Consider the following 17,201-nt stretch of genomic DNA (forward strand, 5'->3'; position numbering starts at 1 on the left):
AGACTCCATCTTAAAAAAATAAATAAATAAAATTAATGTTATTCAACCTAGGGCCATAGTTACATTTAGTAATTCTGCCAGTTGAGAATTGTAGCAGGAATATAATGGAACTTATTTTTAACACCATGTTGGATGTTTTTTGTGATAGGAGCAGTGGCTCTTTAAAATCTGAGACATTTCTGTTGTAGCCTTTTATACTTCCTTTTTTTTTTGAGACGGAGTTTCACTCTTGTTGCCCAGGCTGGAGTACAATGGCGTGATCTCAGCTCACTGCAACCTCCGCCTTCCAGGTTCAAGCAGTTCTGCCTCAGCCTCCCGAGTAGCTGGGATTACGGGCATGCGCCACCACACCCGGCTAATTTTGTATTTTTAGTAGAGACAGGGTTTCTCCATGTTGGTCAGGCTGATCTCAAACTCCCGACCTCAGGTGATCCGCCCGCCTCGGCCTCCCAAAGTGCTGGAATTGCAGGCGTGAGCCACTGCGCCCAGCCTATACTTTCATTTATAAGTTATTTCACTCCTACTTCTCTGTTGATCAAGGAAATATAAGAAATAGTTTTTGGTTAGATAAGCTACATTTATACCACACTGAACTTTTTGGTAATAGAGACTGGCAGCTTGAATTTTGAGGGGAATTTAAAATAGTAGTGTAATTGGGAATAGAAGCTTAGTTGTTCGTTTGTTTTTAAGATAGGGTCTCACTCTGTCATCCAAGGTGGCTCAAGTGATCCTCTTGTCCCAGCCTCCTAAGTAGCTAGAACTACAGGTGTGTATTACCACGCCCAGCCAATTTTTAAATTTTGGGTAGAGATGGGTTCTCGCTATGTTGCCCATACTGGTCTTGAACTCCTGGCCTCAAATGATCTTCCCACCTCAAGCTGTTTTTTATTTTTTGATTAGAGACCTTTTTTTTGTGCTGCCAATTAGGATACGGTAATAGCTGATTTCTGTTTTGATGTGATTTATCAGCTGGGAATAATTAGAGTTGTATGTTTTGATTCTAAGTCATCATGAAATTGATCAAGTATACCTTGGCTTTGTTCAGTTATAATTTCAACATGTATGGTTGTTACTGTTTTTGGATTGCCTCATATTCAGGGTCAAGAAAGTGACTCATCAGAGACCTCTGTGCGAGGACCCCGGATTAAACATGTCTGCAGAAGAGCAGCTGTTGCCCTTGGCCGAAAACGAGCTGTGTTTCCTGATGACATGCCCACCCTGAGTGCCTTACCATGGGAAGAACGAGAAAAGATTTTGTCTTCCATGGGGAATGATGGTAGGTCAGGAAGGTCAACTTGGAGTCGGAACAGGCTTTTGATTTGTTTGTTGATTATTCTGGGGATGCCCAGTAGGCTCTTCATAGTTAGTCTGGGTCCTCTGAAAAACAGATGGCAAGAGGGGATTAAAAACATGAGGATTTTATTAAAGGAAATGCCTGAGAAGGAAAACGGGGAGGTAGCCAGGGAAGGCTGGGAGAGCTGTCAGACTTCACCCCCATGAAGGAGAAGGGGAAGGAAGGCTAGAATCTTCCTAGACTGCTGTGCAGGTAAGAAAGGTTTAGAAAGCTGTCAAGGTGTCTTTGAGTAAAAGTAGACTGTCAGGGGAGTCTTGTGTCTCTCAGGAGCAGGTGGAGGAGTGACTCCTCCACCGAGTCACTGCCTGAAAGCCCGTGGTAAGTGTGGCCTCTGCACCACTCGATTTCAGAGCACAGAAGCGGGGGCCCAGATCAGTTGTGCTTTCTGTAGTTGGAGGTCTAGGAGGCACGTCATGGCTGCCATACAGTTCTTAAGTGCAGAGTAGCCACTCACAACGAATTTAGAGGTTTGAAGAATCCTTAGAAGCATTTGGTTTCTATTCTTGATTTTAGATTAGACTGTTTTGTTTTCAATATTTGGAATTTTGCTTTCATCGAGACGCAAGTTGTTGGCTTTTTTTTTTTTTTTTTGAGACGGAGTCTTGTTGTGTCGCCCAACCTGGAGTACAGGGGCACGATCTCAGCTCACTGTAGCCTCCACTTCCTGGGTTCAAGCGATTCTCCTGCGTCAGCCTCCTGAGTATCGGATTACAGGCATGTGCCACCACGCCCAGCTAATTTTTGTATTTTTAGTGGAGAGGGGTTTTGCTGTGTTGGCCAGGCTGGTCTCAAACCCCTGACCTCAGGCGATCTGCCCGGCTCAGCCTCCCAAAGTGCTAGGATTACAGACGTGAGCCACTGTGCCCAGCCAAGTTATTGGCATTTTTACACATTTAAATAACTATTTAAAATAGATTCTGAGTTCTGTATATAAATATTTTAATATATTTTATTTTTGGAGTACCAATTAAAACAAGGTTTGAAGGTAGCTAATGACAGAAGGGGATTTTTGAGAACCTCTCCTTCTACTCCCAAGAAGGGATTCAGTACTCCCTTGGAACTAATGCCATATTTCTTTAACAGACAAGTCATCAATTGCTGGCTCAGAAGATGCTGAACCTCTTGCTCCACCCATCAAACCAATTAAACCTGTCACTAGAAACAAGGCACCCCAGGAACCTCCAGTAAAGAAAGGACGGCGATCGAGGCGGTGTGGGCAGTGTCCCGGCTGCCAGGTGCCTGAGGACTGTGGTGTTTGTACTAATTGCTTAGATAAGCCCAAGTTTGGTGGTCGCAATATAAAGAAGCAGTGCTGCAAGTAAGTGGGTGTTTCACTCTGAGATGTTGACCTCTCATCCATAAAGTTGCTTATTTATCCCTAGTTTGTTGCAGAGATGCATCAGGACACTGAATGTGGTTGTAATTGAGTTGCAACTTCTAACTTATTATAGTTAGATTTTGTGGTGTGGGCTGTTCTTAAATAAGAAATACTCTGGGGCCATGCTGTCATTAATAGAATGTTCTGCAACAATGGAAATGTTCTATTGGAATAGTAGACAACAATAATGGAAATGTTTAGTTCAGTGTGGCAGCCGTTAGCCACATGTGGCTGTTGAGTGCTTGACATGTGATTAGTGTGACTGAGGAACTACATTGTTTATTTTGTTTAACTTTAGCCATGTGTAACTAATGGCTACCATATCAGACTGTAGCTCTGGAGGATTCCTACTTAAAACCTGACAACTTTATGAAATTATGTTGACCCAACAAAATTATGACAATTCAGGAAACATTGGAGATACACTGCATAAATATCTGTGCTTTCCGACTGTCTCTTAGAATATTTTTATGCACATGGAATTTTTTTTTTTAAGAGACAGGGTCTTGCTCTGATGCCCAGGCTGGAGTGCAGTGGCATGATCATAGCTCACTGCCAACGTTGAACTAGGCTCCAGTGATCCTCCTGCCTTGGCCTCTCAAAGTACTGGGATTACAGGCATGAGCCACAGTGCTTGGCCTCATATGAAATTTCTGGGTTTTTTTTTTTTTTTTTTTTTTTTTTTTGAGGCGGAGTTTCACTCTTTTTGCCCAGGCTGGAGTACAATGGCGCGATCTCAGCTCACCGCAACCTCCGCCTCCCGGGTTCAAGCGATTCTCCTGCCTCAGCCTCTCGAGTAGCTGGGATTACAAGCATGCGCCACCATGCCTGGCTAATTTTTGTATTTTTAGTAGAGAGGGGGTTTCTCCATGTTGGTCAGGCTGGTCTTGAACTCCCGACCTCAGGTGATCCACCTGCCCCGGCCTCCCAAAGTGCTGGGATTACAGGCGTGAGCCACCGCATCTGGCTGAAATTTCTGTTTTTAAGAAGTTTTGTTTTAATTTGTATGGGTACATAGTAGGTATATACATTTATGGTATATATAAGATGTTTTGATACAGGCATGCAATGCATCATAATCATATCATGCAAAATGGGGTATCCATTCCCTTAAGCATTTATCCTTTGTATTACAAACAATCCAGTTATACTCTTTCAGTATACAATTAAATGTACAATTAAATTATTATTGACTATAATCACCCTGTTGTGCTATCAAATGCTAAGTCTTACTCATTCTTTCTAATTATTTTTTTATACCCATTAGCCATCCCCTAATATGGAATTTTTTATGTTGAAATTTTTATTGCTCTACTTTTTCTCCTCTTTTTTAGTCAGTTTGTGGATATACTTTTTGCCATCTGGGATACTTTATTTAAAGTAGATCAAGATAGTAGCATAAACAGAAATTTTGGTGATTGAGCATCTTGTAAATTGCCTGGCACAAATAATAGGTATCAATAGATATTTGCTGAATGAGTGAGTGACATGAAAGTGAGAAATGCTACATTATTGGGAGAAATGCTACATTATTTACTTCAGGGGAGATAATTTCTAGGAGACAAGAAGTAGTTCTGTGCTTTGGTTTGGTCTGACCTTAAGCAAGAATCTTGTCTCAGTCTCATTAGTGGAAAGAAGTAAAGTACTTCACAGATCACAAAAAAGTACATGATAGCAAGATAAAGTTGTGCTAAATTTAAGAGTTAAAGTGGAGTCAGTGCAATTGTAGACTTCAGATTACATTAGAATTTTATTAAATCTAAATTTAGGGATGAGGTATATATCAAAGCCACCAGATTTAATTATAGCATTGTAGTGGTAGACAAAGGAGTTGTTTGATAATTTTAGTCTGTTTTGTGTTAAGATTACTTGATGAATATTAACCTCATAAGAGAGTAGGACTGATGCGACTACAAGAAATACTGACTGATCACTTTGTGTGTGGTGCTAGTCAGTGTTGAATTACAAGAAATTTGAGTCCCATTTCAAAAATAATTTGATATTTGCTCCTTTTAGATCCTAAAGGTAGGTGAATCCGGGGATTCAAAGGCTCAAATTTAATCTGAGTAATGAGTCGTCCTTTTTTCAGCTATAAAAATGTGAACCTGAATAAAGATTCACTGATTGTTGCAGGCAAAATGAACACTTGTTTCAGTGCTTCTCTTCTAAATTTAATTTGTTTCATGGTTTAATCCTTGTTTTCCTAGGATGAGAAAATGTCAGAATCTACAGTGGATGCCTTCCAAAGCCTACCTGCAGAAGCAAGCTAAAGGTAGTGTTGTTAAAAAGGTCTTCCCCCAAATGCTCCTTGCTTAAATGCTGTGTAGTTGTATACATCCGGTAGAAGAGAATACTTTTTTTTTTTTTAAGTGCAACTCTTTCGCAGGGAGTAGATTGTTGAAGCTAGGTAATAGGTACATGGGGGTTGATTGGACTATTTCCTGTATTGGGGTATTTTTTAAATTTTCCATAATAAATTTTTAAGATTTATATAAAAATTATAGTTCATTCTATTTCCTAGAGCAATTAAAGTATACCTATTTCACCTGATCAACTTGGCATTAACTTTCTTTAGCCTTTCAATGCTAACTTTTAGCTGCAGGAAACTGAGAATGTTGTGTCACATTTCTACGCTTCTATTTTTTAAATGTATTTTTTTAACTTATTTTTAATTTTTGTGGATACATAGCAGATGTATTTATTATTTATTTTTTTGAGACAGAGTCTCACTCTGTCTTTCAGGCTGGGGTGCAGTAGCATGATTATGACTCACTGTAGCTTCGACCTCCCAGACTGAAGCCATCCTCCCACCTCAGCCTCCCTAGTAGCTGGGACTACAGGTGCGCACCACTATGCCTGGCTAATTTTTGTAATTTTCGTTTGCAGAGACAGGATTTTGCCATGTTGCCCAGGCTGGTCTTGAACTCCTAGGCTCAAGTGATCCTCTCGCCTTGGCCTCCCAAAGTGCTGGAATTACAGGCATGAGCCACCACTGTACCTGGCCAGCAGGTGTATTAATTTATGGGGGCACATGAGATATGTTGATACAGGCATACAATGGGTAATAATCACATCAGGGTACATGGGATGTCCATTACCTCAAGCATTTATCTTTTGTGTTACAAACAATCTAATTATACTCTTGTAATTATTTTTAAGGGTACAGTAAATTATTGCTGACTGTAATTACCCTGTTGTATTATCAAAAACTAGATCTTATTCACTTCTATCTAGCTATATTTTTGTACCCATTAACCATCCCCACTTTCCCCCTCAACCTCACTACCCTTCTCAGCCTCTCATAAACATCATTCTCTCTCTCTATCTCCATCATTTCAATTGTTTTAATTTTTAGCTCCCACAAATGAGTGTGAACATGTGATGTTTGTCTCTCTGTGCCTGGCTTATTTCACTTAACATAATGTCCTCTAGTTCCATCCATGTTGTTTCAGATGATAGGATCTCATTCTTTTTTATGGCTGAATAGTACTCCATTGTGGATATGTACCACATTTTCTTCATCCATTCATCTGTTAATGAACGCTTAGATTGCTTTCAAATCTTGGCTGTCATGAGTATTGCTGCAGTAAACATGAGAGTGCAGATATCTCTTTGATATACTGATTTCCTTTCTTTTGGTATATACCTAGCTGTGGGATTGCTGGATCATATGGTGGCTCTGTAATTCTATTTTAAATAAAATTATTCTCACTTATAGACAGATGATGTTGTTGTTTTTCCCCCAGCTGTGAAAAAGAAAGAAAAAAAGTCTAAGACCAGTGAAAAGAAAGAGAGCAAAGAGAGCAGTGTTGTGAAGAACGTGGTGGACTCTAGTCAGAAACCTACCCCATCAACAAGAGAGGATCCTGCCCCAAAGAAAAGCAGTAGTGAGCCTCCTCCACGAAAGCCCGTCGAGGAAAAGAGTGAAGAAGGGAATGTCTCAGCCCCTGGGCCTGAATCCAAACAGGCCACCATTCCAGCTTCTAGGAAGTCAAGCAAGCAGGTCTCCCAGCCAGCACCAGTCATCCCCCCTCAGCCACCTACTACAGGACCGCCAAGAAAAGAAGTTCCCAAAACCACTCCTAGTGAGCCCAAGAAAAAGCAGCCTCCACCACCAGAATCAGGTGAGTGCGGAGGGCAAGAAGGAATTGCTGAACCACAAGTACTAACAAAAAAGCACTGATGTCTCAAACAGCATTTGAAAGCAGGAAATGTATGATTTTAAGTCTTCAGTTCAAGAAAATCAGCTCTCTTTCTAACTATTATGTATAATAATAAACAAACAAAAAACCAGGTAAATTGGAGGTATTGTTTTAATTTCCTGTTCAAAGCCTAGAGTTTAAATAGTTTTTTTTTTTTTTTTTTCTAATGCCCCTTTCTTCACAGGTCAGTCAGTATTAAAGTAGTCGTTGCCAGCATCTGACTGCAATTTATTCTGAATTTTTTAGGTCCAGAGCAGAGCAAACAGAAAAAAGTGGCTCCCCGCCCAAGTATCCCTGTAAAACAAAAACCAAAAGAAAAGGTGAGGAGAGATTTGTTTCTCTGCCATTTCTCAGGGATGTATTCTATTTTGTAGGGAAAAAGCCTTATCCTTGACTTCTATGTATATGGCAGTGGAATTCCTTAAAATTAAGAAACTTCAAGTTTAGGCTTTTAGCTGGGCACAGTGGCTCACGCCGGTAATCCCAACACTTAATGAGGCTGAGGTGGGAAGATTGCTTGAGGCCAGCAGTTCGAGACCAACCTGGGCAACATAGCAAGACCCTGTCTTTATTTAAACAAAAAAAAAAAAAAAAGAAGAAGAAGAAGAAGAAGAAGTTAGCCAGGCATGGTGGCACTTGCCTGTGGTCCCAGGTACTCAGGAGGCTGAGACAGAAGGATTGTCTTGAGCCCAGGAATTCGAGGCTACAGTGAGCTATGACTGTACCATTGCAGTCCAGCCTGGGTGACAAAGCAAAACACTGTCTCCAAAAAGAAAAGTTTGGGCTTGGCAAGGCACGGTGGCTCACGCCTGTGATCCCAGCACTTTGGGAAGCCGAAGCGGGCAGATCACTTGAGGTCAAGAGTTTGAGACCAGCCTGGCCAACATGGTGAAACCCTGTCTCTACTAAAAATACAAAAATTAGCCGGGTGTGGTAGTGGGCGCTTGTAATCCTAGCTACTTGGGAGGCTGAGGCAGGGGAATTGCCTGAACCTGTGAGTCAGAGGCTGCAGTGAGCTTAGACTGCATCACTGCACTCTAGCCTGGATGACAGAGCGAGACTCCATCTCAAAAAAAAAAGTTTAGGCTTTACCCTGTTTCCTTTTTGGTCTCTTCCTTGTTGCTTTTCCCTTCTTTGTGGCCCTGTATGTTCTAGCCGAGGAATCTGCTTATTCTAAAAGCCATTTGGCATAATTATTTTTTGACCCCAACATCCTTTAGCAATTATTTGTCTGTAAAAATCACCCTTCCCTGTTTTCACTATTTTTATTTATTATGGATAAAGAGATAGTGTGGTGACTTACATCTATAATCCCAGCACTCTGGGGGACCAAGGTGGGAGGATCACTTGAGGGCAGGAGCTGGAGACCAACCTGGGCAACACAGTGACACACAGTTGCTATAAAAAATTTAAAAATCAACTAGGCATGGTGGCATGCACCTGTAGTCCCAGCTACTCTTGAGAAGCTGAGGCAGGAGGATCACTCGAGCCCACAAAGTCTAGGCTGCGGTGAACTATGATTGTGCCACTGTATTGCAGCCTAGGCAACAAAGCAAGACCCAATCTCTTAAAAAAATTTTTTTGAAGATTATTTCTCTGTTTATGTTGGAAACATGTTTTTTAGATCTATTAATAAGATTTGTCATTTGCGTTATTATCTGTTGCAAATACGAAGGCAAATAGGGTGTGATTTTGTTCTATATTCATCTTTTGTCTCCTTAGGAAAAACCACCTCCGGTCAATAAGCAGGAGAATGCAGGCACTTTGAACATCCTCAGTACTCTCTCCAATGGCAATAGTTCTAAGCAAAAAATTCCAGCAGATGGAGTCCACAGGATCAGAGTGGACTTTAAGGTAAAGGTTTTCAGTGACCGTAAAGTATATTGAGTGTCAAAGACTTTAAATAACGAAAATGCTACTACCAAAGGTGTTGAAAGAGGAAATCAGCACCAACTGGGGGAATGAATAAGAACTCCCATTCACAGATGGGTTTAGCGCTGGGAGAGCTTTGGTCAGTGTTCTTAGGTCACTGTTTGTGAACTGACTGCAGAACATAGATAATGAAACATTCCTATCCATCCTGAGCAGTATCAGAGGAAGTAATTCCTTCACATGGAAAGTATCAAACCATAATGATTCAGTCCCAGTGTATCTTTGCAATATATTCAATATGAATTGAATAAGCAAGCCTTTTAATAGTCTGTGTCTGAGATTTAAACTTTCTAAAGCAGCAGTTATTTTTGGACTCATTGAAATGAAATACTCTGACATTCTGATGTCATACTAATTTTATGCTTTTCATCCTTATTTTCCATCCAAAGTTGTGTAATTGTAAAACTTTCCTAACCTTTCTCTCTCCACAGGAGGACTGTGAAGCAGAAAATGTGTGGGAGATGGGAGGCTTAGGAATCTTGACTTCTGTTCCTATAACACCCAGGGTGGTTTGCTTTCTCTGTGCCAGTAGTGGGCATGTAGAGGTAAGGCATCCTGCTTCTTTGTACCCCAGGAAGTACACAGATTATTTTTCTGTGGATGAAATTACTATAGTCTGTTTTGTTGGTGTTTAGCAGGTACTATCCCCTGTTTAAACCAGCTAACTAAATGTTTTGAAGTATTTTAGAGATTTTAGGAAGGAATCTGCTATTAGAGTAGCAAAGTTATTGAGAGTGAAAAGATCAGTAATCCCATCTCTCTTAAATTCAGTCTTTATTAGAGTTCTGATCTTTCTGTTAGATGTCTAAATAAGAGAAAAAATTATACAGTGGTCTATTAAAAGGGATGCTATTGGTGGTTTTTTATATTGTATATCAGAGCCTCTTTGTCTACAGAGAGCTCTTACCAATTAATAAGAAAAAGGAATGATATCCAGAAAAAAAATAGGCAAAAGACAGAAATAGATAATTCACAAAATTAGAAATAAATACATGGTAGGTGGCGGGGGAGGTGAAAGGAGGGTGTCTGTTTTTTAGCTCTCTAGTGACCAAAAACTGGAAATTAAAGCATGATAAAAAAGAATCCTGAATAAATGGGGACTTTCTGTTGGTAGAAAGAAATATAGATTAGTTACAATCTTTCTTTCTGAGGAAATTATTTGGAAATATATATTTATTTTAAAAATAGGTATATCCTCTAACATAGCAAATGCACTTCAAATCCTTATGGATATAATTAGATAAAGTGGCAAATCTGTAGATATAAAGTAGTGTTCATTTCAATATTGTTCATGATAATAAAAAACTGGAAACAACCCAAAAGTCCATATAGGAGCATGGGTTAAAATAAGTATAGGGCATATATAATGGCAAATATGAAGTCCCAAAGATGATAATATAGATTGATGTTATTAGGTTGGTGCAAAAGTAATTGCAGTAATAACATGGAAAGATGTCCATGACATATCACTGAGTGAAAAGAACAGGTTACAAGATAGTATATAAAGCACAATCCCATCTTAGTTTGGAAAAGTGTTTTTAGAATATATATCTAGAAAACAATCTGGAAGGATTCATACCAAAATATTAAGAGTGTGGTTGGATTATGGGTGACTTTTATTTGTTTCTCTGTTTTTTTGGTTTTTTTTTTTTAATCTTTCTGAGTTTTTTTGCAGTATGTACCACCTTTACAATGAGAAAGGAAAAAGTGCACAATTTTGAATAGGAAGCAGTAGTTTGTCATTTATAAGGGACATATCCTACATCCTTTACAGTTCTTAAATTCCTGGCAGATACCTCTTTGGCTTATTACTTACCACATAAGATATGTATGCAAAGGTAGTAAAGAAAATCCAGGTCGGGTGCAATGGCTCACGCCTGTAATCCCAGCACTTTGGGACGCTGAGGCAGGAGGACTGCTTGAGCTCAGGAGTTCAAGATCAGCCTGAGCAACAGTGAGACCTCATCTCTACTCAAAAAAAAAAAAAACAAACCAGGCATGGTAGCATGTGCCTATAGTCCCAGCTACTCTAGTCCCAGCTACTTGGGAGGCTGAGGTGAGAGGATCACTTGACCCCAGGAGATCAAGTCTGTAGTGAGCCATTATCACGCCACTGCACTCCAGCCTGGGCAACTAACTAAGCAAGACCCTGTCTCAAAAAAATAAAAATAAAAAAATAAGAAAATCCAAGCTAGGTTGAAATCTGAATGTTGAGCAGTCAGTGAGACACAAACTAGCTAAGAAACTCAACCCTGCCCACTTGCCATTTGAAGTTATTACTAGCAAAATTACAAATTATTGCCTGGTATTCATTTACTAAGCAAATACTCTCTTAGTCCCTATTACGAACAACTTATTGTTCTAAGTGCAGGAGTTGCTTCACATATCATTGAGACTGAGAATATTCAGTCTACAAGTGCCAGGGGTCTGTATCTCTTTTCCCTCCTAATATAGTGCTTTGCACCCACATGTATGCCACCCACAGGTATAACTTATTTTTATAGCACCAGTCCTTCAACTTCTGAGATTAAACAGATTTCTTTTTCAGGGTATAATTGTTCTGATTTAAATTCTTTATAGTTGTACATAGCAACCTCACAGGATTCCTAAAACATGAATTAGAGAATAGCCGGCTGCCTGCACTGCACTCCTAAAGCATAACCAGTGCTTGATGAACTCTCTTCCAGGCAAATTTTTTTTTTTTTTTTTTTTTTTTTTTTTTTTTTTTTCCTGAGACGGAGTCTCGCGCTGTCGCCCAGGCTGGAGTGCAGGGGCTGGATCTCAGCTCACTGCAAGCTCCGCCTCCCGGGTTTACGCCATTCTCCTGCCTCAGCCTCCCGAGTAGCTGGGACTATAGGCGCCCGCCACCTCGCCCGGCTAGTTTTTTGTATTTTTTAGTAGAGACGGGGTTTCACCGGGTTAGCCAGGATGGTCTCGATCTCCTGACCTTGTGATCCGCCCGTCTCGGCCTCCCAAAGTGCTGGGATTACAGGCTTGAGCCACCATGCCCGGCCCCAGGCGAATTTTTTAAACTTTTTATGTTGACATGATTTCAGACCTACAAAAAAACTATGAGTCGTACAAAGAATTCTAGGTACCCCTCACCCAGATTCCCTAAGTGTTAATATGTTTCTCTGTGTGTATCTATTTTACAAAATAACAAATAAAATACATATACACATTTTACCTATAGATATACATTTGTCTAAAAATTTGAGAACAAGTTGCAGACATATACCATTTTACCTCTAAATATTTTAGTATGTATTTTTAAAAATCAAAGACATTCTTGTATTTAACCATGGTATAATTACCAAATCAGGAAATTAACATTGGTACATTACTATTATCTGATCTATAGGCCTTATTTAGGTTTGACCAATTGTTCCAATAATTCCTTTGTGGCAAATGAAAATTCTGGATTATCCTAATTAGTATTTTTGAAAATCCTGTATCAATATGAAAATAACTTATTTCTAAAATTAGAAATGGAGGCTGGGCGTGGTGACTCATGCCTGCAATCCCAGCACTTTGGGAGGCCTAGGCGAGTGGATCACGAGGTCAGGAGATGGAGACCATCCTGGCTAACACGGTGAAACCCCGTCTCTACTAAAAATACAAAAAATTAGCCAGGTGTGGTGGCACGCACCTGTAATCCCAGCTACTCAGGAGACTGAGGCTGGAGAATCGCTTGAACCCGGGAGGCGGAGATTGCAATGAATCGAGATTGCACCACTGCACCCCAGCCTGGGTGACAGAGTGAGACTCCATTTCAAAAAAATAAGTAAATAAAAATAAAAATGAGGCCGGGCGCGGTGGCTCAAGCCTGTAATCCCAGCACTTTGGGAGGCCGAGACGGGCGGATCATGAAGTCGGGAGATCGAGACCATCCTGGCTAACATGGTGAAACCCCGTCTCTACTAAAAAAAATACAAAAAAAAACTAGCCGGGCGAGATGGCGGGCGCCTGTAGTCCCAGCTACTCGGGAGGCTGAGGCAGGAGAATGGCGTAAACCCGGGAGGCGGAGCTTGCAGTGAGCTGAGATCCGGCCACTGCACTCCAGCCTGGGCGACAGAGCGAGACTCCGTCTCAAAAAATAAATAAATAAATAAATAAATAAATAAATAAATAAATAAAAATAAAAATGAATTTAAAAAAATAAAATAGAAATGGAAAGGACAAACCAGAGCTTAGAATTGTTTTGTATATTACAGAAAACGTTTAAACCCTCCCTATTTCCCTCACCCCACTCCTTTACATTCCCATAGCTCTCTGTTTATACCACTCTTAGGGCACTTAGCATGTTCTGTTAAATCTTGGATTATGTTTACTTTGTTACTTTCTAATTCCACTGTTATTACCACTTTAGTACTCTGAATCTCCCACAGTGCCCAATACTGTACTTTTTTTACATAGTCATTATAATGAATATGTATTGACTTAAATATATGCCAGTGGACTACTAAAACCCAAAGTATATAAGGAGGGTATGGTTGATTATGTTTTTCTACATATTATTTGATGTACTTCTATCTTCCCATGTTCTTACTATAGTTTGTGTATTGCCAAGTCTGTTGTGAGCCCTTCCACAAGTTTTGTTTAGAGGAGAACGAGCGCCCTCTGGAGGACCAGCTGGAAAATTGGTGTTGTCGTCGCTGCAAATTCTGTCACGTTTGTGGAAGGCAACATCAGGCTACAAAGGTACAAAACTTGGTAACAGAACTACAGCTGGACCTCTGTGTCAGTGGGTTCTGAATCCCTGGACTCAACCAATCTTGGACTGACTATATCTGGGAAAAAATTAGTAGTTGCCTCTGTACTCTATGTGAACAGACTTTTTCTTGTCATTATTTCCTAAACAATACAGTATAACAACTATTTACATTGTATTAGGTATGATAAGTAATCTAGAGATAATTTAAAGTATATGGCGGGCGGATCACTTGAGGCCAGGAGTTTGAGACCATCCTGAGCTAACATGGTGAAACCCCATCTCTACTAAAAATAGAAAAAATTAGCCAGGCATGGTGGTGGTCACCTGTAGTCCCAGCTACTTGGGAGGCTGAGGCAGGAAAATCGCTTGAACTTTGGACGCAGAGGTTGCAGTGAGCCACTCCAGCCTGTGGTGCAGTCTGTCACGCCAGCCTAGGTGACAGAGTGAGACTCCATCTCAAAAAAAATAAGTATATGGGAGGATGTGCATTTTCTTATATGCAAATGCTGCACCATTTTGTCAATGGGACCTGAGCATCCATGGACTTTGGTATCCTCTGGGGGTCCTGGAACCAATCCCCCACGGAAATCAAGGATGACTGTGCTTAGAGTATTGCTTTCTTTTTTGATCTCTATTTCTGTCTTCCAGTTAAGATTTTGTATCTGTATTATTTCTCTTTTTGCTTAGTCTGTCTTTAGTATTTAATTGAGTATCATCAGTTGCCCATTTTGTGTTTTAATTTTGGAACAATGGCAGAAAACATGATATTGAATAAAATTCCAAAAATAAGTCAAATCTCCCTAGTAAGAATGCTGATCACCAAGTGCCTTTGGCAGGAGTAAATAATGCATGAGAAAATTCAAACTTACAATTGTGTGCTCTACTTACTTGCCAGTAAATGTGAAATGGGGTACTAAGTAATAAGTGTTGGGTGAAGGTAATATGATGCTCATCTTTTTGCCATTATATTTTCTTACAGCAGCTGCTGGAGTGTAATAAGTGCCGAAACAGCTATCACCCTGAGTGCCTGGGACCAAACTACCCCACCAAACCCACAAAGAAAAAGAAAGTTTGGGTGAGTTATACACGTGATGCTCTTACAGAGAACTGTCCTGTGACTATTGGGCTTATGTAACTTGTATTACAAATATCTATGCTTGAGGATGTCAGTATGACAATCTTTTTGCCTCATTACTAGGAAATCATCTCAGTAGAGAAATGAAATCTATAAATGGATGCATTTGAGAACCTTTTAGTTAAGGAAAGATATTAAAAACAAGAAATTCCTATTGAATTTCTTTTCCTCTTTTCTAGATCTGTACCAAGTGTGTTCGCTGTAAGAGCTGTGGATCCACAACTCCAGGCAAAGGGTGGGACGCACAGTGGTCTCACGATTTCTCACTGTGCCATGACTGCGCCAAGCTCTTTGCTAAAGGTACCCAAAAAGCCAGTTTTGCCAGCTTTCGGAGGTTGTACTTGGTGTTTTGGAGGTGAACTAGACTCTCTAGTGAAATGAAATAAAAAGTCTCACATATTATGTCAAGGATACCATTTAGACACATTTCCTAAGTTCCTGTTTAGAACTTAGCAACTAGAAATGTCTTGTTAGTTTATATGGGAAGTGTTAAGAGGACTTTTCATTATAACTCACCACAAAGAAATCCTCTAAGCTAGTATTTCCCAAAGTGTGGTATATATATTATATATTTGATTATTTCAGAAGTGATTTTAGTTGGTACCCAAACATTTTCTTTTAATAGTTATATTAGGCCGGGCGCGGTGGCTGAAGCCTGTAATCCCAGCACTTTGGGAGGCTGAGGCGGGTGGATCACGAGGTCAGGAGATCGAGACCCTCCTGGCTAACACAGTGAAACCCCATCTCTACTAAAAAAAAAAAAAATACAAAAAACTAGCCGGGTGAGGTGGCGGGCGCCTGTAGTCCCAGCTACTCGGAGGCTGAGGCGGGAGAATGGCGGGAACCCGGGAGGCGGAGGTTGCAGTGAGCCGAGATCGCGCCACTGCACTCCAGCCTGGGCGACCCAGCGAGACTCCGTTTAAAAAAAAAAAAAAAAAAAAAGTTATATTAGAAAAAATATTAATATAATGAATACATTAAACCTATTATATTACTGACTTAGGATAATCATATAAAGTTCAGTATTTTAACTAAGATAAGCAGATCAGTTTGAAGAAGTTCATTAAGTAAAAAATAATAGAGGAGATCTCTGTATATAAAGAAAATTTATGAAGGTTATGCAGAGTACTGAATCTTAGGAAGTGCTCCTCTAAGCTCTAATGTAAATGCCCTAGAAATAAGGAAAAAGCTTACATGTACTGTTTCTGACTTCCATATTGCCACTTCCTTTTAAATATTTAAATACTTCTTTCAAATGTGTGAGAAATTTCTCTCTTCCATTCTTTTCTATTGTTTTATCTTGAAAATCTACCTCATGACCTTTATAAATGAAAACTAGTAAACTAAAGAAAACTAGTGGCGTATGAAGCTTTTCTATGAGTATTTGAGGGGTTCAGAATAATCTTGAGACTGCAGATATGTGAACATTCCACAGTAGATCCATGCTGGTGTTCATGATCCCAGAAGAAGATTTAGATTGGATTGGTATATGCAAGTCAAGGGCCGTAAAAACACATATATGTGAGCCAAAGCACTGCTGTAAACTTTGCTTTGCTTTCAGGAAACTTCTGTCCTCTCTGTGACAAATGTTATGATGATGATGACTATGAGAGTAAGATGATGCAATGTGGGAAGTGTGATCGCTGGGTCCATTCCAAATGTGAGAATCTTTCAGGTACAGAAGGTTGGAGTCTTTTTATTTCAGTTTTCTTCTTTATAGGTACTACTGCATTTATAAGCCTCTAGAGCACTTTAAACCTAAAATTATGGTTGTGTTGTTATTTGAAATCTCTAAATTTATTTTTTAGTTTCTAGAATAAGCAGCATTGTATTACATTTGTGCTCACTTATCGTGAATATATGCCTTTAAAGTATTTATTTGCTGTCCTTTGTGGGTTCCATAACCTGATTCTCAATAACCAAATTCAGGATTAGTGTTAATTAATAATGCCACTTTTTGAGATCAATATGTGTGATATCCATGAGAATATTAGAATCTTAATGTGGTGCCCAACATATGGCTTTATAGTAAGTTCAGTGGAATAGTTTCCTCTTCTTCCTGTCTCCCATTCTTCAGAGGACTTCATCATGGTAGGTTTTTGTTTTCTTAGATGAGATGTATGAGATTCTATCTAATCTGCCAGAAAGTGTGGCCTACACTTGTGTGAACTGTACTGAGCGGCACCCTGCAGAGTGGCGACTGGCCCTTGAAAAAGAGCTGCAGATTTCTCTGAAGCAAGTTCTGACAGCTTTGTTGAATTCTCGGACTACCAGCCATTTGCTACGCTACCGGCAGGTAGGCCAAGTCTCATTTTTTTTCTGAGAGCTTGTTCTTAGGTAGTTTTTACCTAGTATTTCTCTTGTTTTACTTCATTCTCCTCGCTTAATTTTTAGTTACTTGTTTTGACTATAACCATTAGGAAAATATTTAGAGCCAAGAGTAGGACCTGCTTTAGAGTAAGAAATGGGAAGGAGCTGTGTCTTCA

The 17,201-nt window shown here is 39.8% G+C and overlaps 1 protein-coding gene across 1 annotated transcript in view; it reads left to right on the forward strand.

The window, feature by feature from the left end:
- The window catches only part of KMT2A (lysine methyltransferase 2A), a 95,395-nt gene that overhangs the window by 41,957 nt on the left and 36,237 nt on the right, over positions 1–17,201 (forward strand). The window contains 12 exon segments of the mRNA XM_030918671.1: positions 1,099–1,276; positions 2,438–2,672; positions 4,940–5,004; positions 6,479–6,856; positions 7,181–7,254; positions 8,657–8,788; positions 9,298–9,411; positions 13,421–13,567; positions 14,560–14,655; positions 14,895–15,015; positions 16,277–16,390; positions 16,827–17,011. Coding sequence (XP_030774531.1) covers positions 1,099–1,276; positions 2,438–2,672; positions 4,940–5,004; positions 6,479–6,856; positions 7,181–7,254; positions 8,657–8,788; positions 9,298–9,411; positions 13,421–13,567; positions 14,560–14,655; positions 14,895–15,015; positions 16,277–16,390; positions 16,827–17,011 — 1,839 coding nt within the window.

Source organism: Rhinopithecus roxellana, chromosome 15 (assembly GCF_007565055.1).
Source record: "Rhinopithecus roxellana isolate Shanxi Qingling chromosome 15, ASM756505v1, whole genome shotgun sequence".
Classification (NCBI taxonomy): Eukaryota; Metazoa; Chordata; class Mammalia; order Primates; family Cercopithecidae; genus Rhinopithecus; species Rhinopithecus roxellana.